The following is a 21,245-nucleotide window of genomic DNA, read 5'->3' as shown; positions in this document are numbered from 1 at the left end:
GAAAGAGCATCCTGCCCTCCTCCGTGACAACCTTTCAAATAATTAGAGGGCTATCATGTCCCCTCTCAACCTCCTTTTCTCCAGGCTGAACATTCCCAAGTCCCTCAACCTATCTTCATAGGGCTTGGTCCCTTGGCCCCAGATCATCTTCGTCTCTCTCCTCTGTACCCTTTCAATTTTATCTACGTCCTTCTTGAAGTGAGGCCTCCAGAACTGCACACAGTACTCCAGGTGTGGTCTGACCAGTGCCGTATACAATGGGACTATGACATCTTGTGATTTTGATGTGATGCCCCTGTTGATACAGCCCAAAATGGCATTCGCCTTTTTTACCGCTGCATCACACTGCCTGCTCATGTTTAGTTTACAATCCACAAGTACCCCAAGGTCTCGTTCACACACAGTGTTACCTAGAAGCGTATCCCCCATCCAGTAGGCATGCTTTTCATTTTTCTGACCCAGATGCAGAACTTTACACTTATCTTTATTAAATTGCATCTTGTTCTCATTTGCCCATTTTTCCATTGTGTTCTGATCTCGTTGAACTCTGCCTCTATTTTCCGAAGTATTTGCCAGTCCTCCCAATTTGGTGTCATCTGCAAACTTGATGAGTAGTCCCTCCACCCCCTCATCTAGGTCATTAATAAATATGTTAAAAAGTACCGGGCCGAGCACCGAGCCCTGAGGTACCCCGCTACTCACCTGTCTCCAGTCTGATGAAACACCATTGACAACAACTCTTTGAGTGCGGTTCTCTAACCAATTCCCTATCCACTTAACTATCTGAAAATCCAGATTGCAGTCCTTCAACTTATCCATCAGAACATCATGGGGACCCTTGTCAAAAGCTTTACAAAAATCCAAGTAAATGACATCAACCGAATTTCCCCGAACCAGAAACCTGTTACTTGGTCAAAAAAGGAAACCAGGTTGGTCTGGCAGGACCTGTTGGAGACAAATTCTTGCTGACTTCCTTGGATCACCAAATTGTGCTCCAGATGTTTGCAGATCGCTCCCTTTAATATCTGCTCCATTATCTTCCCCACAACCGAGGTCAGACTCACTGGTCTGTAGTTTCCCGGGTCATCCTTCCTCCCTTTTTTGAAGATCGGAATAACGTTTGCTCTCTTCCAGTCCTCCGGGACATCTCCAGTCCTTAAAGAGGTTCCGAAGATGATGGACAAGGGCTGTGCAAGTTCTCTGGAAAGTTCTTTGAGCACTCTCGGGTGCATTTCATCCAGACCAGGGGATTTGAACTCATCCAGTGCAGCTAAATGCCTCTCGACAACCTCTCTATCTATGTTAACCTGCCACCCAGACACTATCCTTTGGCTACGGCCATCTCTAGATGTGCCTAAACACTTTGACCTGTGGGAAAAAACAGATGTAAAATAGGCACTAAGCCTTTCTGCTTTGCGTTTCCAAACACAATACAGCCCCAGTTCAACACTGTCTGTAATTTTGGAGAGCGTGTAAACAATTAAATGCCAGCACGTACACCAGCAAAAAAGTTCTTTCTGAGACATTGAATGAACAAATATTTGTTGCTACTGGTGTTTCCAGGTTTTTTAAGAACAGTTTTTAAAGAGAAAGTGGCTTTTTAGGAGCACAAACACAATAGTTCATTGGCTGTTCTGTTTGATTGACGGCGGGAAGAAGCACGGAAAAAAATCTCCCCCTTTGTTGTATTTTCCGCAAGACCGGAAACTGTGGGGAATGAATAGACTGCTACTGCAATATTCCGCTACAATTGAAGGTGTGCAGAATGATGAAATTCCACTATTAAATATAGCGTTTCTGCATGCTGCAAACATTTAGCAACATTGGTCATTGTGCGGAATGGCCCACAGTTCTACACAGTTGGGAAAACGGGGGGGGGGGGGAGATAATTGTCAGAGTGATTTGAGTAGTGGGTTGAGACTTCCAAATCAGGTCAAAGGAAAGGAGAGAAATCTTCTAGGGAGAGAAGGATTCCTGCCCAGTTGAAAAGGAGAAATTAGCTGTGAGGATTTTCCTGGTCTTAGAATCATAGAATCATAGAGTTGGAAGGGGCCATACAGGCCATCTAGTCCAACCCCCCTGCTCAACGCAGGATCAGCCCAAAGCATCCTAAAGCATCCAAGAAAAGTGTGTATCCAACCTTTGCTTGAAGACTGCCAGTGAAGGTTGGATACACACTTTTCTTGGATGCTTTAGGATGAAAGCTTTAGGTCTTGTATGAGAGTGACTTGCTTCAGGAGGTAGTTGGAAACTGGTGCTTCTAAGGAAGGGAGATTGGGGTACTAACAGAAGAAATCAAAAGAAAAATACAGAAGCATTTAGGTAAACATAGCAGAAACTTAGAAAAAACATCTAAACCTCTCAAAAGCCCCTACTTAAGAACTACAAAATGTACAACAGATTTATCCAACACATTTTTATCTCCTTGTTCCATGTTAATCTTATATTTCATTTGACTTTAATGCTACCTCCAGTGCCATTCTGAAAGGGCTTTAGTAAAGACAGCTCTTACACCATCCCTTGTTGATCCAGGGCTGAGCTTAGAGTCAAATTATACATCAATGACAGCATGGGCCAGCTGGCTTTATTGTTTTACAATAAAGAAACAGGAAGCTATTTTTGGAAGAAAAATCACTCAGTGTGGGGAGTATGTAGGGGGCCCATCACAGAAGCAAACAAGGGTGACTAGGGAATTGAAACACCTTTCCAATGAGGAAAGGCTGGAGAATCTGGGACTTCACCATCTAGTATGAAGATGACTAAGGGGAGACATGATTTTTGTTGTTGTTATGTGCAAAGTCGTGTCCGACCCATCGCGACCCCATGGACAATGATCCTCCAGGCCTTCCTGTCCTCTACCATTCCCCGGAGTCCATTTAAGTTTGCACCTACTGCTTCAGTGACTCCATCCAGCCACCTCATTCTCTGTTGTCCCCTTCTTCTTTTGCCCTCGATCGCTCCCAGCATTAGGCTCTTCTCCAGGGAGTCCTTCCTTCTCATGAGGTGGCCAAAATATTTGAGTTTCATCTTCAGGATCTGGCCTTCTAAAGAGCAGTCAGGGCTGATCTCCTCTAGGACTGACCGGTTTGTTCGCCTTGCAGTCCAAGGGACTCGCAAGAGTCTTCTCCAGCACCAGAGTTCAAAAGCCTCAATTCTTTGACGCTCGGCCTTCCTTATGGTCCAACTTTCGCAGCCATACATTGCAACTGGGAAGACCATAGCCTTGACCAAACGCACTTTTGTTGGCAGGGTGATGTCTCTGCTTTTTAGGATGCTGTCTAGATTTGCCATAGCTTTCCTCCCCAGGAGCAAGCGTCTTTTAATTTCTTTGCTGCAGTCCCCATCTGCAGTGATCTTGGAGCCCAGGAAAATAAAATCTGTCACTATCTCCATTTCTTCCCCTTCTATTTGCCAGGAATTGAGAGGGCTGGATGCCATGATCTTTGTTTTCTTGATGTTGAGTTTCAAGCCAACTTTTGCACTCTCCTCCTTCACCCGCATCAACAGGCTCTTTAGTTCCTCTTCACTTTCTGCCATTAGAGTGGTATCATCTGCATATCTGAGGTTGTTGATATTTCTCCCTGCAATCTTGATCCCAATTTGTGACTCCTCTAATCCCGCATTTCTCATGATGTGCTCTGCATACAAGTTAAATAGGCAAGGCGACAGTATACAGCCTTGCCGAACTCTTTTCTCAATTTTGAACCAGTCAGTGATTCCATGTTCAGTTCTCACTGTTGCTTCTTGACCTGCATATAAATTTCTCAAGAGACAAATAAGATGCTCTGGTATTCCCATCTCTTTAAGAACTTGCCACAATTTGTTGTGCTCCACACAATCAAAGGCTTTAGCATAGTCAATGAAGCAGAAGTAGACGTTCTTCTGGTACTCCCTAGCTTTCTCCATGATCCAGCGTATGTTGGCAATTTGATCTCTAGTTCCTCTGCCTCTTCGAAATCCTGCCTGTACTTCTGGAAGTTCTCGGTCCACATATTGCTGGAGCCTAGTTTGTAGGATTTTGAGCATAACTTTGCTAGCATGAGAAATTAGTGCAATGGTGCGGTAGTTTGAACATTCTTTGGCATTGCCCTTCTTTGGGATTGGAATGTAAACTGACCTTTTCCAATCCTGTGGCCATTGTTGAGTTTTCCAAATTTGCTGGCATATTGAGTGTAGCACTTTTACTGCATCGTCCTTTAAGACATGATAGAGGTATATAAAATTATGCTTGGAGTATAGAAAGTGTATAGAGGGACCTTTTTCTCTCTCCCATAATACTAGAACTCTGGACAATCAATGCAATAGGTTCAGGACAGATGAACCCAGTGAGTAATACACCTGTGGAATTCACTACCAGATAAGGTGATGGCTCTGAGCAATTATAGCTTTAAAAGGGGGTTAATTGATTCATAATGGAGAGGTCTATCTAACTGCAGTGAATGAAGAGAACCTCTATATGCAGAGGCACAAATCTCCCAATCACAGTGCTGTGGGGCAGAAACAGGAGAGGCCTTTGGGCTCTATTCTGTTCTTGTTGACGTGATGCAGCAGGGTGTACCTATTTTCTTACTTCCATCAGCAGATAATTCCATAGTTCAACTGCTTGCTGAGTGAAGAACTGTGTTCTTTTCTCTGCCATGGATTGCCCAGTACCTTCATTGGGTGTGCCTGGCAGAGGTGTGAGGTTCCTGCTGAGTTCCCCAAATAATCCAACTCTTGTAGCAGCAAAGAAGCCCTTATTGATTGGTTTTTGAATCAATTACAGACATACTCCAGGTCTTTGACAGAACTGCTAGACCAGATCAGGCTTCCCTCTTTCTCATGCCCAGACTCCCTCCCAGCTTGGCTACCCATCCCCAGGACTCTAAAAGTTCCCTCCCCCCCCAGCATCTGCCCCCCAGCACCTTCCTTCTGTGTTATCACAGGAAGCACCAAAGGCAAGACACTATCTCAGTACAGACATGAAAATCCAGAGCTAACTCAAGGCTACAGACTAGAGATAGCAAAGGAATAGCTAGAGCTAGCAGTTACTCAGCTCACAACCTTCTCCATCCTCCTCATTTCAACACACAAGGCACTGCATTCCCCACCCGCCGCCACCTGACTGGAGCAGAGCAGATTGTGGCCCAATCACTCCCTTCCAAGCTGGCTAGACCCATGGTATGGTGGAATGACCCATGACATGTGGGACAAAAAGTTATTTGTCATGTGAAGCAGAACATTGGACTAGAGGGACCATTAGCCTGATACAGGAGGGCATCTTTCAATGCTTTCAGTGCATGCAGTGCTTGACAGCATATTTTTTAAAATAAAAAATGTCCCCCTGTGAGGACCCTAGGGACACGTGAGAATAATAATACCTTTGTTCCTCTATGCAGCATTTACAGAGAGTGATCCCTCCAAGCTAGATGTGTGGGAAAGAAAATTGGTGGAGGTAAGGTAGACCTCTTCCTCTTCCATCATGGTAGTCTGAACAAAGAACAGGAGTGCCTTGACTTCCTGCGCTTTTCCGGATTCTGACAGACGAAATTCTTATTAAGTGGTACAGGAACCCCAGATGGTCTCTCTCTGACCAAAACAAACAAGAATCAGTTGGGTTTATGTGTTCTGTTTACACCTAGGGAACCTAGGAGGGGATACCAAGCACTATCAGGGTGGTTCCCACAATGAAATTAACAAATAACCACCAGAGCTGAACTGAGGTTGTATAGGTGAGTGAGTGCCTACAGCTGCAGCAGTGGCCTGGAGTCTGTGGGCACTTCACAGCAGGGCCCTCTTCAGCATCCTGCAATGCCACAGGCCTCTAATGCCAAGTGGCCAGAGGAAAAGCTTGAGACAGGCAGCCTGGCTGTTCCTCCAGCAGAAGTGACTGTCCATCCAGGCTTCCTGCCTTCTTTGTTTCTGGGGTAGACCATGGGTGCTCTGGCCATTCTTCATGGGTCCCTCATACAACACCAACTAGAAGGTTGAGGCTTGGGCGTTCATAGATGTGCCATCTCTGCAAGGATTTTGCTTGCATAGTCTGAGTCACACAGCCAAGATCACCTATCAGAGTTCACAGTGGGAAATTCTAGTTGCGGCCTATCCTTCACAGTGATGTTTCCTGCATGAAGGACTCACCCAGGTGTTTTGCTGCACTGCCTGTTTTTTTGCCGTGGGCTGGATCTCCTGATCTTTTCTGATGACCGCACAAGGAGCCCTTGCCCCCCTCCCCCACCTGTTTGCCCCCAGGATTTGTGTAATAGCCAAGGGACAAGAAGTCAAATCTTCACACCATTTGTTTTACTAGTCAAAACTCCCCAAGTTGCTCCAAGTGATATAATAATTAAAAAGAAATTATCATGATTGCATTGTAATGCAAAAACATTACAACACAAACAAGGGGATTAAAAAAGTGAGCTGTTTTATCACACCATTTCACACACATGCAGACTGTCCCCAATCTCACTAAAACCAAGAAAAAAGAGAAAGAAGGAAAGGTGTCAACCCAATGTGGAGGCATATGGGTTGGGGGGGTTAATATTTCATTACTTTGGAATTGCATCATAATGCAATCGGACATGTTTTGTTATTTTAAGATTGCAAGGGTAAATGATGGAACTGATGCTGTGGGTAGGGGGAGCAAGTCCCAACTGGGGATGGCCCGAGTTTTCCCTCTTATGCATGGCCCAGCCCCAACATACACACTGTTGAATCCTGTAACAGAAAAGGGAATGCGGATTTCTCCATGTTTCCTTGCTGTGGAGCAACTGAGGACATGAGTCAGGCTGGGGCTGGGACCACCCTGGACTGGACCCAGTTCTGTGCAAAAGTGGGATTTAGACACATGTGCAAATAAGCAGTGATTACAGCCTAATCAGTCATGAGGAAGATGTCAGTGTCCTCATCCTACAGTGAGGTATTGTCAGGCCCAGTCCTCAGACAAAGTTTTCGCTTGGCTTTTCCATTGTCATGACAGACATGAAGACATTAAGGGCTGAGGCAAGGGGGACACAGAGAGCAGCCTCCTGACCCAAGTCCAACCTAGGTGTAAACTGCACGGAGCTTTTATTCCAATCCCAGGTCGATTCAGTCCTTGCCGTCTACACAGAATGCGATTTCCGTTTGGATTTGGGGCGATTTAAATTTTCCTTCGGCAGCAAGGATTGATCCGTAGTGACCCTATCCTTATTGTGTGATATCTTAGAGTGCTTTTAACCCTCAGTATTTTTCAAATCTGGATTGGGAAAGCAAGCTCCATGGTAGAGAACCTCTGATAGACCACACCTGCTCATGTGACAAGCTTGCCTTAAAGGAGAAGCCCCTAATTTCTCTCAACTTCTCTCGGTCCTAGATTTTTTCTCCTCTGCCTTTTTCGATCCTCTCCCCCCCCCCCCTCCAAGCAAAGAAAGAGGCTCCCTGCTTGGCTCCTCTCCCCCCCCCTTCAAGAAAAGAAAGAAAGAGGCTTGGCTCCCCCCCCCCTTTTCAACTACCCCAACCACGTGTAGAACACTTTGCTGTTTCAATGGGGAGGGGGGGAAAGAGGAAGACCGAGTTCAAAGCAATCTGGATTCAACAGGATTGACGATGGAATAAACAAAGTAAGTGCAGACTCTACCCTAGTCACACGTCAAGTTTCACCTGCCTTTTCCTGCTGCCATCAATGCTGCCTCCTCATCTTCCTAGTGGCTGCCAGTGTTGGTGCACTATTTTGGATCACCAGCCTTGGTTTTTGCAACTGTTGCAGCATTGGTTTGTAGCTAACTTGAGAGGGTTATTCTAAACTTAATTTTTTAAAACTGAGATTTTTCAGCCAAAGTAAGGTCCACCTGAGCTGTCAGGCCCAATACTACAGACCGGGTTCCCAACCCCCGGTCCGGGGACCAGTATCGGTCCGTAGATCAGTCGGTACTGGGCCGCAGATCCCCCTCGTCCTCCTCCCCGGCTGCTGCCTCGGGGGCTGCCCTGCCACTCTACCGCTGACTCACCTTTGGTGCTCTCCAGGGCCGCCATGGCTGGGGCTCCCCCTCAGTGTGGCACTGCGCAGCTGCTGCTGGCAGCACCCCCAGCGGGCGGTGGGAAGTCAGGGACACCGGCAGGAAAGTAAGTGGAGCAGGAGCTCAGGCAGCGGCGGCAACGTCCCTCGGCAAAAGACTACTGCCCCCCCCCCCCCGTGCCTCAGTAAAATTGTCAAGCGTTGACTGGTCCCCGGTGATAGAAAGGTGGGGGCCACTGCAATACTAGACCCTTTGCCTCTCTGTATGTGAACTGTTAGAATCAGTAATATGCCACAATCTTGATAAGAGCTCTCTGTATGTGAACTGTTAGAATCAGAAGTATTTATTGATTTATTCCATTTCTATCCTGCCACTCCTATGACTGGCTCATGGGTAAAAATCACATTAAAACCCATAATAAAACCCCTTAAAATAGCCAAGATCCTGCCTAGAGGGTACAGCTCTCAAGTTTGGGAAAAAGAGAACAGCGGGTTGATGTTAAATAAAAGGCTAAGGTCTAAGTGGGCGAAGAGTGGCAGGGCTGCTTTGCGCCTTCCGACTGAGCCCTCACTAGGACAGAAAGCGATGGGGAAGTGGTGTCATGGCGTGAGTACAGAAGGAGGCCTCCCTCCTGGGCCCAGAAGCACACCTGGAGAGAAGGCCGGACCGCCGCCTGGGGGGAGGGGGAGAGGAGGCCTTTCCCCCAGGCCCAGAAGTGGCTGCAGATGTGCTTCTAGGCCTGGGGGGAAGGCCGGGCCACTGCCGGAGGGGGGGCAGGAGATCTTCCCCGAGCCTAGGTTGCGGGTGTGCTTCTCGGCCCGGGGGGAAGGCTGGGCCACCGCCGGGGGGGAGGGGGGAAGGTCGCATCACAACTGGGGGGAAGAGGGGGGAAGCAGGCCTCCCCTCCCCCCCTTTCTAGCACCCGTTGTATTTAAAAGTACAACGGGCTTTGAATCTAGTAATGAATAAAATGCACTTATAGTTCAGTAAGAGGATGACTGGCATTAGAACCTGCTGGTGTGCTAAACTATCTGGGTGGTCGCTGCTGGATATGGAGGACTTAGTTGCATGAATCTGCCTCAGCCTGACCTTGCCAGGTGGAGTCTGGATGTTTTTAATTTCTTTCTGGCAGTTTGTGGAGAAGCTGTTGATCGATATTACAGACAGAGCTTGCTGTGAGGAGATTAACCAGGAGCTAATGAAAGTCAATGAGGCCAACAAGGACCACACCCTGGAAAAGGTCAGTGGGGTTGGGGGTGCATTCTCACATGAGTTCAGCAGGGGGTGGGAGTGAGAACAGTCTGCTGTCTTCCGTCTATGCAGATTCAAGTGGGTAGCTGTGTTGGTCTGAAGTAGCACTGTCAGAACCAGTTTGTTTGTGTCAAATGGTTGTGGTTTTAATATGTATCTTTCCACTATCCCCCTACCTCATACTGTGTATAGCAGGGGTAGTCAAACTGCGGCCCTCCAGATGCCCATGGACTACAAAGTCCATGAACATCTGGAGGGTCACAGTTTGACTACCCCTGGTGTATAGTTACCACTATCGGTCTTTGATATGCTACCTACTGATGTGTAAATTGCCTGGCCTTCCTCTTGTTTTGTATTGTAAATCATGTTGGCATTCATTGAAGCATTGGTTTGTAAAAGCTGTGGAATCTCCAGTTCTTGCCTGGAGATTCCTGGGTCTGGACAATGTCTAGTGACTGACTGGAATGTTGGTTCCTTTTCATCTGCATGCCTATGATATTCAGTTTGTAATGGTTCAATGGGTCAATTGCCTCTAGGAATGTATTGTCCTTCCTTGACTCCTCCTTGGATTGTTTTCTATTTGAAGCTTCCTGCATTAATTGAATCCCACGAGTGGGGGTTGGGCAAAGGGGTTATATACTGTGTAACTGTCCTAGAATTTCAGTGCTGACAGTGTTTATGTTTGCATTAATTTGTTTGCTCTAACTTTTCCATCCAGTCAAAGACTGTGTTTTCTTGGCAATGAAGAAACCTGACAGGCACAACAAAAACTGAGTCCAGTCAGGCACTTTAAGACCAACCATGATTTATGTAAGGCGTGAGCTATCCTGTGCACGCACCCTTCCTCAGACAAGATGGGACAATGATCATGAGAATATAGATATATAGAAAAGGTAGATTAATAGTAAATTAGTAAACTGTGTCATAGAATCCAAATTAAGCCCTATGATAATTCTTTGCTAAAATAGCTAATCAGTCCTTTTGAGTTCAGCTGTAGTTCACAAAAACATTGGAGAAGTAAAATTGTCCATGTTACTAATTAATGACACTTTCCCAGTTGTGAAAAGAAATAATTACAAGAGACTTGTTGCTGGCTCCATCCGTCTCCACCCAAGTGTGCAAGCACCCCTGCAAGTGACAAACGGTGCTGGTCAGTTATCTTGTCCTGAGACTAGAGAGTTAAATTCAAAATTACATGACATATTACTGACATCACTTTACAGTCACATTATCCCAAATAACATAAAATAAAGTGGGGATTGTAAGAAATGTGGATATAAGAGTTGAATGAGATTAGCAACATGGGGGTATCTGGCTATATGGACTCTGTTCTTAGGCCCTATGCCATCAAGGCTCCTAGTTATGTTCGAGACACCACAGACGTCCTGAGGAATATACAATCTTTGAACAACCTTCCAGAGAACACCATTTTAGCCACAATGGATGTGGAATCACTATATACCAACATCCCACACAAGGATGGATTACAAGCCATTCGGAATACAGTTTCTAACAACACCATAGCTGACCCAGCCACCAAACTGTGCCAGTTTGTTCTCACCCATAACTACTTCAGATCTGGTGATGACTTGTTCCTTCAGATCAATAGCACAGCCATGGGCACCCGCATGGCGCCTCAATATGTGAACATCTTCATGGCAGACCTGGAACAACGCTTCCTGAATACTCACTCACTCACACCTCTCGTATACCTGCAATTCATTGATGACATTTTTATTGTCTGGACACATGGTAAAGAAGCCTTGGATACTTTCCACCAGGCATACAATGACTTGCACCCCACTATCAACCTGACAATGAACCAATCTACGCAAGAAATACATTTTCTGGACACTACTGTAAAAATAAACAATGGATGCCTAGAGACTACCTTATCCCGAAAGCCTACTGACCAACAAACGTACCTGTATGCCTCCAGCTACCATCCTGAACATACCAAACAATCCATTGTATACAGCCATGCCCTACGTTACAATCGCATCTGCTCCAATCCCATGGACAGAGATTCCCATCTAAATGATCTACAACCTTTTTGGAACTGAAATACCTAGCCAGTGAGGTCAAGGAACAGATTAACAAAGCCAGAAGGATACCAAGAGAAAACCTGTTAGAAGACAGACCCAAAAGAGAAAACAACAGAACACCACTAGTGGTTACATATAGCTCTCAGCTGAAGACAGTACAACGCACCATCAGTGACTTACAACCCCTACTGGATAATGACAGTTCTCTTTCCCAAGCCCTAGGGGTGGGTAAAAATTTTCTTTCACACAGACAGCTCCCCAATCTCAAACAACTCCTCACCCACAACAATGCAGCATCTCATAGAATCATAGAATCATAGAGTTGGAAGGGGCCATACAGGCCATCCAGTCCAACCCCCTGCTCAACGCAGGATCAGCCCAAAGCATCCTAAAGCATCCAAGAAAAGTGTGTATCCAACCTTTGCTTGAGGACTGCCAGTGAGGGGGAGCTCACCACCTCCTTAGGCAGCCTATTCCACTGCTGAACTACTCTGTGAAATTTTTTTCCCTGATATCTAGCCTATATTGTTGTACTTGTAGTTTAAACCCATTACTGCGTGTCCTTTCCTCTGCAGCCAACGGGAACAGCATCCTACCCTCCTCCAAATGACAACCTTTCAAATACTTAAAGAAGGCTATCATGTCCCCTCTCAATCTCCTTTTCTGCAGGCTGAACATTCCCAAGTCCCTCAACCTATCTTCATAGGGCTTGGTCCCTTGGCTCCAGATCATCCTCGTCGCTTTCCTCTGTACCCTTTCAATTTTATCTACGTCCTTCTTGAATTTTGTAATAACAGTTACATAATCCCAATTAAAATAAATTGTGAGGAATGTGGATACACAAGTTACAGAAGGTTAGCATGCATAGTGAGATTAAAAAAACCTTTGTCCTTGTTGAGTCCAGGGTATGTCAAAGTACCCTCTGATTTTATTGTGCTACTTCAGACCAACACGACTACTCATTTGATTCTAGGAGATTGTTTGGCTGTTTTGACAAATGATTATCATTGCCTGTATTTGGTTGTGATACAGTCTGCTGATTTAACATAACTGATTTTTGCTATATATTCCCTGTCATGTAAGAAGATCATAGTCTGACGAAGAGTGCTTGCACTCGAAAGCTCATGCCCTGAATAAATCTTTTTATTAGCATGCATAAAAGGTAAAGGTATCCCCTGTGCAAGCACTGGGTCATGTCTGACCCTTGGGGTGACGCCCTCTAGTGTTTTCATGGCAGACTCAATACAGGGTGGTTTGCCAGTGCCTTCCCCAGTCATTACCGTTTACCCCCCAGCAAGCTGGGTACTCATATTACCGACCTCGGAAGGATGGAAGGCTGAATCAACCTTGAGCCAGCTGCTGGGATCGAACTCCCAGCCTCATGAGCAGAGCTTTCAGACTGCATGTCTGCTGCCTTACCACTCTGCGCCACAAGAGGCTCTCTCATTAGCATGCATAATGAGATAAAAAACAAACTATACCCTTGTTGAGTCCTGGCTTTGCCATTGTTTTGAGTGCCATTGTTTTAGGTGAGTTATTACAACTTGTATTTTTGCAATTTCCTTTTCAGGTCTGTTCTTGAAGTTCCTTTGTAATAAAACAGACACTTTGAGGTCTCTTATTGTATGTCCTGAAAGGGTGAAGTGTTCCCTACCCGTTTTTCAATCCTCTGATTTTTGATGTCAGACTTTTGTCCATTAATTCTTTGGCAGAGGGTATTGATTGATTGATTGATTGTTCAATTTGTATACCACCGCTTTTCCTAAGTCTCTTTTAATTACTTCTCTTCACAACTGGGAAAGTGTCTGCCATTAATCACTAACTTTAACGTTTTTATATCCCCCTATATTTTTGTGAATGACAATTGAATCCAGAGGACTGATTTGCTTTTCTAGCAAGGAATTATCATGCTGCATATTTTGGGTGTTGTAATGCTGTTTACTAATTTGCTACTAATTTACTTTCTCCTTATATCTGTACTCTCATGATCCCTGTTCCATTGTCTGAGAAAGTGTACATGCACATGCCTTGAATAAATCTTTGTTGGTTTAAAGGTGCCATTGGCCTCAGATTTTCTTGTGCTACTTCAGACCAACACAGCTACCCACTTAAATCTGGTTTTCTTCTGTTTTAGTTCCACAAACTGATAGTTCTTCCCACAGTGAAACTGCCCCATCCAGACCAATGTGCTTAAAAATAAATCTTAATTTAATATGATGCCTAGAAAAAAATGCAGGTCAAGATGCAGTACCTCTCCACCCACCCACTGACACCTATGCTCTCCCTCCCTCCCTCCCTCCCTTTCTCTGTCTCTCTGTCTCTCTCTGTTTCTCTCGCTTTCTCCCCAAATGACATCTCTTGGTCTTCTTGTGCCTTTGTCTGTCTTACGGATTGATAGATGAACTCTTGGGCCTTCTTCCCACAGGTCTTCCTCTACCAATATTATGGTGCAATACTGCGTGCTTCTGACAACTCTCAGTTAGTCCAAGAGCATCTTTACAGAATCTTGGCATTATCTCACAGAGGACCAATAGAAACAAAGGTGAGTGGGTATAGTGTTGCTACACCAGCTGGACATATTATCTCTTTTCTTCCAACTCCCATTTGGAAATGGAAAAGGTAATAGTTCATGCTGTTGCTCAGAGAATCCTTCTGTGGCTGGAAGTTGTACGCTGGAGTGGGAAGGTGAACATGGGTAGGCTCAGTGGTTCATAGAGCCCCTCTCCTTGAAGTATGTTATTGATACAGAAGAAAGGAAGCCGAGGTTGACTGTGCCTCAGAAAACCTGTAACGTTTGTGTCAGCCATAGCTTAATTTGTTGCTCACAGGTGCACAAAGAAACTGGTCGTTGAGCAGATTGTAATGGCCTGGACTGAGGCTAGGATGTGACAGGGTGGCCTCACATTTGGTGGAAAGGGCTGCGACGGACCAGCTCCTAGCATTCCTGGAAGATACTTCGGCGCTTGACCCATACCAGTCTGGCTCCATCCTGACCATGGGGTTGAGATGGGTTTGGTCTCCTTATTGGATGACCTCCGTCACCAGCTTGACCAAGGCGGCTCTGCTGTGCTAGTTCATTTAGATCTGTCAGCCGCGTTTGAAGTGATCATGAGCTACTAGCAAGCCGCTTCACCAGTACGGGGATAAGAGGTACAGCCTTGCACTGGATATGCTCCTTCCTCCAAAACCGGACCCAGAGGGTAGCAGTGGGCTGTGGGGTCCTTATCGGCTCCCTTGTGGGGTCCCACAGGGCTTGGTGCTATCCCCCACATTATTTAATACCTTTATGCGCCCTCTGGCTCACCTGGTACGGAGTTATGGGCTGGGTTGCCATCGGTATGCTGATGACACCCAGCTCTTTCTCCTCATGGATGGCTGCCCAGACTCTCCCCCAGATCCATTTGCCAGATGTTTGGAAGCCATGGCGGGATGGCTCGAGCAGAGTCGCCTGAAACTCAACCCCTCCAAGATGGAGGTCCTGTGATCCTGTAGAGGGGCAGATTAGGAAGCGCGCTTACCCTCTCTGGCTGGGACGCAACTAAAGAGCGCGTCTCAGACCAGAAATCTGGGGGTGACCATTGATGCCTCACTAATACTCAAGGCACAGGTCAAGGAGGTAGCTGGCCAGGCATTTTTGCACCTCCGCCAGGCTTGGCTACTAGCACCCTATCTGTCCTCTGAACACCTGGCCACAGTGATCCATGCGATGGTCACCTCCAGAATAGATTTCTGTAACTCGCTCTATACTGGCTTGCCTCTGGGCTTGATCCGGAAACTGCAACTGGTCCAAAATGCTACATCGTGGAGAGCCCACATCCAGCCAGTGATGAGGCAGCTGCACTGGTTACCAGTTATATTCCAGATCAGTTTCAAGGTTTTGGTTTTGACCTTCAAGGCCATCCATGGTTTGGGCCCAGCATATATGAGGGACCGCCTTTTGCCCTATACCCCCTGCAGGGCCTTACGCTCTGTGGGGGCTAACCTATTTGTCATCCCTGGTCCCAAGGAAGCTTGCTTGGCCTCGACCAGGGCCAGGGCCTTTTCGGTCCTGGCCCCGACCTGGTGGAATGAGCTTCCGGAAGAGCTGAGGGCCCTGTGCAGAAGCCATGATGGACTGTGTTTTTATCTTAACCATGGGGCAGGTGACAAAGCTAAGATAACAAATGAATTCTAACTGTCTGCGACTTCAGGTGATGCTTGGGGGGCTTAAAATTCAATATAATTTAGGGGAGGAGATTGTGTGTTTTCACCTGATGGGTCTGCATTGCTTGATTAACTTTCTTAAATCTTAAAATTTCTTGCAGCCTCTATTGCCAGTTTCACTAACCCACACCTAGTACAATTATTCAAATTTTAATTCTGTAGTATTTATGTTCTATTGAGAGCCAGTTTGGTGTAGTAGTTAGGAGTGCACACTTGTAATCGGATGAGCCGGGTTTGATTCCATGCTCCCCCACATGCAACCAGCTGGGTGACCTTGGGCTCGCCATGGCACTGATAAAGCTGTTCTGACAGAGCAGTAATAGCAAGGTTCTCTCAGCCTCACTTCCCTCACAGGGTGTCTGTTGTGGGGAGAGGAATGGAAGGCGATTGAAAGCTACTTTGAGACTCCTTTGGGTAGAGAAAAAGAACCACTCTTCTTCTTCTTCTTCTTCTTCTTCTTCTTCTTCTTCTTCTTCTTCTTCTTGTATCTTTATATTGTATTTCGAACTTTGTGAGCTGCCCTGAGCCCTTGGGGGAGGGCAGCCTATAAATACAAAAATGAATATAAATTAATTGAGTTTGCTCTCTAGAAACTCCCCATGCATCTTCAGTCTTGGTATCTGTTGTGTAGTAATGGGGGAGGGGAGGAGCAGGGAAACTCAGCCTCCCTGCAGCACCACAGCTCCAAATTGTGAGATTGTGGTTGGTGAGCCAAGGGTAGTGGGAGGGACAGCAACTGGGTGGGATGGTGGGGCCTCTAAATGGCAGCACTGGTGCTGAGTGCAAGAGGAGAACAGGAGGAGAGGTGAACGGTGGAAGCGACCATGGAATGGACATGGCCATCATTCCCCATGGCCAGAATGTCACTGTGCACCATGGGTAGAAGGCCCGTGGGTCACTGCTGCTCTTCCCAAGCCAACTGCTGGCAGTGCCTCCAGCTTGAGGCCACCATATTCAGCTAGACTGGCAATGAAGATCCGAGAAGAGGGAGGGATTTAACCTAGTTCTTGGTGAACTGGAAATGGTCTAGGGGGTTTAATAATGGAATCAGAGCAGTCCAGAGCGCAGACAAGCACTACTAAGAGATCCCTTTATTGGTAGCTCTGTCTTTGGACTGCTGCAACTAAAACTGTCTTGTGGTGCTTTAAAGACTAAAACATTTATTGTGACAGAAGCTCTGGTTGCCGGAACACTCTTTGTCAAATGCATGAAGTGGCCACTTAGGTTGATAAGTATCCATATTTAAGGACACAAAGTGCACACATATGCTCCTTTCTATGCTCACACTCTTAAGTGACCATCTCAAAAAACCCTGAATCCTTATGGCACAAAACATTTGCAAGGTATCAGAATACACTTGTTAAATTTTAAAAACTTGTAAGCGAGTTTAGTCTTTAAAAGGTGGTGAAATTAACAGAAATTTTTGATTAATTTTGTGGATGGTGGTCAAGAGTGCTGTTTAACTGAAGTTCATAGAACCTTTTTATGTGCTGTCTTCTCTTCCTAGGGCCATTACCAAGAATTAGCCATCTTGGATATCTCTGTACAAAGATTTAAATGCTTTTTAAAAAAGCACTTAAATACTACAAAATCAAAGTGACTCTTCATAATTCCCTTGTCACTTGCTGGCTCGTCCTAGGGTATTGCATCTGCTGTTGGCTTAGTTGCATCTCGCCATCTCAACGAGGTTTTGAATGTGTTGGAGGACTTCAGCAAAACAATTCCTGGTCAGGAGACGTCTGCTTCAGAAAACAGCCAGGTACAGCTCACTTGATCTACATTTGACACATGACTTGGGGTGGCTGGGTGTGGAATTTTGTGGTCTTTAAAATTTATATTTCATTTTTTGATGTGATGCATCAGCAACATTTGACAGTTCAGGTTGCTGAAGAGTTTAAGTTGCTTTAAATCCATTCCACCAGGATTAGGGGCCTGGCTCCTGGCCTGTTCTAATTGCCACCTCTGGACTTCAGCTTCCTCCTTACTTTGTGAGGCAGGGTATAGGTAAATAGGCAAAAAAAAACGGAGGAAGGATGACCCGGGAAACTACAGACCAGTGAGTCTGACCTCTGTTGTGGGGAAGATAATGGAGCAGATATTAAAGGGAGCCATCTGCAAACATCCGGAGGACAATTTGGTGATCCAAGGAAGTCAGCATGGATTTGTCTCCAATAGGTCCTGTCAGACCAACCTGGTTTCCTTTTTTGACCAAGTAGCAGGGTTTGCTGGATCGGGGAAATTTGGTTGATGTCATTTACTTGGATTTTAGTAAAGCTTTTGATAAGGTTCCCCATGATGTTCTGATGGATAAGTTGAAGGACTGCAATCTGGATTTTCAGATAGGTGGATAGGGAATTGGTTATAGAACCGCACTCATAGAATCATAGAATCATAGAATCATAGAGTTGGAAGGGGCCATACAGGCCATCTAGTCCAACCCCCTGCTCAATGCAGGATTAGCCCTAAGCATCCTAAAGCATCCAAGAAAAGTGTGTATCCAACCTTTGCTTGAAGACTGCCAGTGAGGGGGAGCTCACCACCTCCTTAGGCAGCCTATTCCACTGCTGAACTACTCTGACTGTGAAAAACTTTTTCCTGATATCTAGCCTATATCGTTGTACTTGAAGTTTAAACCCATTACTGCGTGTCCTCTCCTCTGCAGCCAACAGAAACAGCATCCTGCCCTCCTCCAAGTGACAACCTTTCAAATACTTAAAGAGGGCTATCATGTCCCCTCTCAACCTCCTTTTCTCCAGGCTGAACATTCCCAAGTCCCTCAACCTATCTTCATAGGGCTTGGTCCCTTGGCCCCAGATCATCTTCGTCGCTCTCCTCTGTACCCTTTCAATTTTATCTACGTCCTTCTTGAAGTGAGGCCTCCAGAACTGCACACAGTACTCCAAGTGTGGTCTGACCAGTGCCGTATACAATGGGACTATGACATCTTGTGATTTTGATGTGATGCCTCTGTTGATACAACCCAAAATGGCATTTGCCTTTTTTACCACTGCATCACACTGGCTGCTCATGTTTAGTTTACAATCCACAAGTACTCCAAGGTCTCGTTCACACACAGAGTTACCTAGAAGCGTATCCCCCATCCAGTAGGCATGCTTTTCATTTTTCTGACCCAGATGCAGAACTTAACACTTATCTTTATTAAATTGCATCTTGTTCTCATTTGCCCATTTTTCCATTGTGTTCAGATCTCGTTGAACTCTGTCTCTATCTTCCGGAGTATTTGCCAGTCCTCCCAATTTGGTGTCATCTGCAAACTTGATGAGTAGTCCCTCCACCCCCTCATCTAGATCATTAATAAATATGTTAAAAAGTACCGGGCCAAGCACCGAGCCCTGAGGTACCCCGCTACTCACCTCTCTCCAGTCTGATGAAACACCATTGACAACAACTCTTTGAGTGCGGTTCTCTAACCGATTCCCTATCCACCTGACTATCTGAAAATCCAGATTGTAGTCCTTCAATTTATCCATCAGAACATCATGGGGAACCTTGTCAAAAGCTTTACTAAAATCCAAGTAAATGACATCAACTGAATTTCCCCGATCCAGCAAACCTGTTACTTGGTCAAAAAAGGAAACCAGGTTAGTCTGGCAGGACCTGTTGGAGACAAATCCATGCTGACTTCCTTGGATCACCAAATTGTGCTCCAGATGTTTGCAGATCGCTCCCTTTAATATCTGCTCCATTATCTTCCCTGCAACAGAGGTCAGACTCACTGGTCTGTAGTTTCCCGGGTCATCCTTCCTCCCTTTTTTGAAGATCGGAATAACATTTGCTCTCTTCCAGTCCTCCAGGACATCTCCAGTCCTTAAAGAGGTTCCGAAGATGATGGACAAGGGCTGTGCAAGTTCTCTGGAAAGTTCTTTGAGTACTCTTGGGTGCATTTCATCCGGACCAGGGGATTTGAACTCATCCAGTGCAGCTAAATGCCTCTCGACAACCTCTCTATCCATGTTAACCTGCCACCCAGACACTGTCCTTTGGCTATGGCCATCTCTAGATGTGCCTAAACACTTTGACCTGTGGGAAAAAACAGATGTAAAATAGGCACTAAGCCTTTCTGCTTTCTCAGCATCTTCCGTTAGAGTTTGTCCATCCGCACCCAACAGTGGGCCTATTGCCTCCTTTACTTTACGTTTGCTCCTCACATAACTGAAAAATCTTTTCTTGTTACAATGGGCTTCCCTGGCCAATCTTAGCTCACTCTCAGCTTTGGCCTTTCTGATGATTGATCTACAGTGCCTAGTAACCTGTAGGTACTCTTCTTTAGAGCTCTGTCCTTCCCTCCATTTCCTGAACATTTTCCTTTTCTTTCTTAGTTCCTCTTGAAGTTCTCTGTTCATCCAAATAGGCTTCTTAGAGCTTTTGCAGTGTTTTCCTCTTTCTGGGATAGTCATTGATTGAGCATGCAATAGCTCCTGTTTGAGTAGCGCCCACCCTTCACATGCTCCCTTCCCTTCCAGCATTCTCGTCCATGGTATGACACTCATCATGTCTCTGAGTTTCTTAAAGTTTGCCCTACGAAAATCCAACATCCGTGTCTGGCTACAAGCTTCCTTGGCTCCCCCATCTCAAAAGGAATTCTATGAGGACATGGTCACTTCCTCCTAGGGTCCCCACCTCCTTCACCTCATCCACCAACTCTTGCCTGTTGGTCAGTATTAAGTCCAGTATGGCTGAACCTCTTGTGGGTTCATCTACCATTTGATAAATGAAATTGTCAGCCAGGCAGGTCAGAAAGTTGCATGACTGAGGACGCTTCGCAGAGTTTGTTTCCCAGCACACATCTGGGAAATTGAAGTCACCCATGATGACAAGGTCCTGCCGTTTGGATATTTTCTCAAGCTGCTCACAAAGTGCAGCATCTACATCCTCTCGTTGGTCAGGCGGTCGGTAGCAGACACCAACCACCACATTGTTTGTTTTCCCCTCGCTTATTTTCACCCAGATGCTTTCCACTGTAGATATGCTCTCCTCCACTAGAATTTCCTGACAGGTAAGCCCTTTCCTCACATACAGTGCCACTCCTCCACCTCTTCGATCTATTCTGTTTTTTCTGAACAGTTCATATCCATCCACCATTACATTCCAGTCATGAGAATCATTCCACCAAGTTTCTGTGATGCCTACTAGATCATACCTTTCCATCAGCATGAGAAGTTCCAGCTCTTCCTTTTTATTGCCCATGCTTCGGGCGTTAGTATAAAGACATCTGAATCCTTTTACTTTTGGTTCCCTATGAGCTGGCCTTGCCAGTTGGGCTGCCTCCGATCGTTTTCCTTCCATACACTCCCTATGTTGATCGTCTCCTTCCCCTAGTGGCTTTAGTTTAAAGCTCTCAAAGAGTTGTTGTCAATGGTGTTTCATCAGACTGGAGGGAGATGAGTAGCGAGGTACCTCAGGGCTCGGTGGTCGGCCCAATACTTTTTAACATATTTATTAATGATCTAGATGAGGGGGGGAGGGACTACTCATCAAGTTTGCAGATGACACCAAATTGGGAGGACTGGCAAATACTCCGGAAGATAGAGACAGAGTTCAACGAGATCTGAACACAATGGAAAAATGGGCAAATGAGAACAAGATGCAATTTAATAAAGATAAATGTAAAGTTCTGCATCTGGGTCAGAAAAATGAAAAAGCATGCCTATTGGATGGGGGATACACCTCTAGGTAACACTGTGTGTGAACGAGACCTTGGGGTACTTGTGGATTGTAAACTAAACATGAGCAGGCAGTGTGATGCAGC

General features: G+C 45.8%; 1 protein-coding gene across 3 annotated transcripts in view; it reads left to right on the top strand.

Annotated features, from left to right (window-relative positions):
* Positions 1 to 21,245, top strand: part of LOC143819608 (maestro heat-like repeat family member 5) — a 113,622-nt gene that overhangs the window by 24,180 nt on the left and 68,197 nt on the right. For all 3 annotated transcript variants that reach the window (XM_077301440.1, XM_077301438.1, XM_077301437.1), the window contains 4 exons: positions 5,379 to 5,434; positions 9,109 to 9,216; positions 13,698 to 13,814; positions 17,115 to 17,234. In XM_077301440.1, the coding sequence (XP_077157555.1) occupies positions 5,379 to 5,434; positions 9,109 to 9,216; positions 13,698 to 13,814; positions 17,115 to 17,234 (401 nt within the window). The remainder of the gene's footprint in view (positions 1 to 5,378; positions 5,435 to 9,108; positions 9,217 to 13,697; positions 13,815 to 17,114; positions 17,235 to 21,245) is intronic.

The sequence above is a fragment of the Paroedura picta genome, chromosome 10, assembly GCF_049243985.1.
Source record: "Paroedura picta isolate Pp20150507F chromosome 10, Ppicta_v3.0, whole genome shotgun sequence".
Lineage (NCBI taxonomy): Eukaryota > Metazoa > Chordata > Lepidosauria > Squamata > Gekkonidae > Paroedura > Paroedura picta.
Note: the sequence above shows the minus strand (reverse complement) of the source record. Positions and strands in the feature narration are given on the sequence as shown.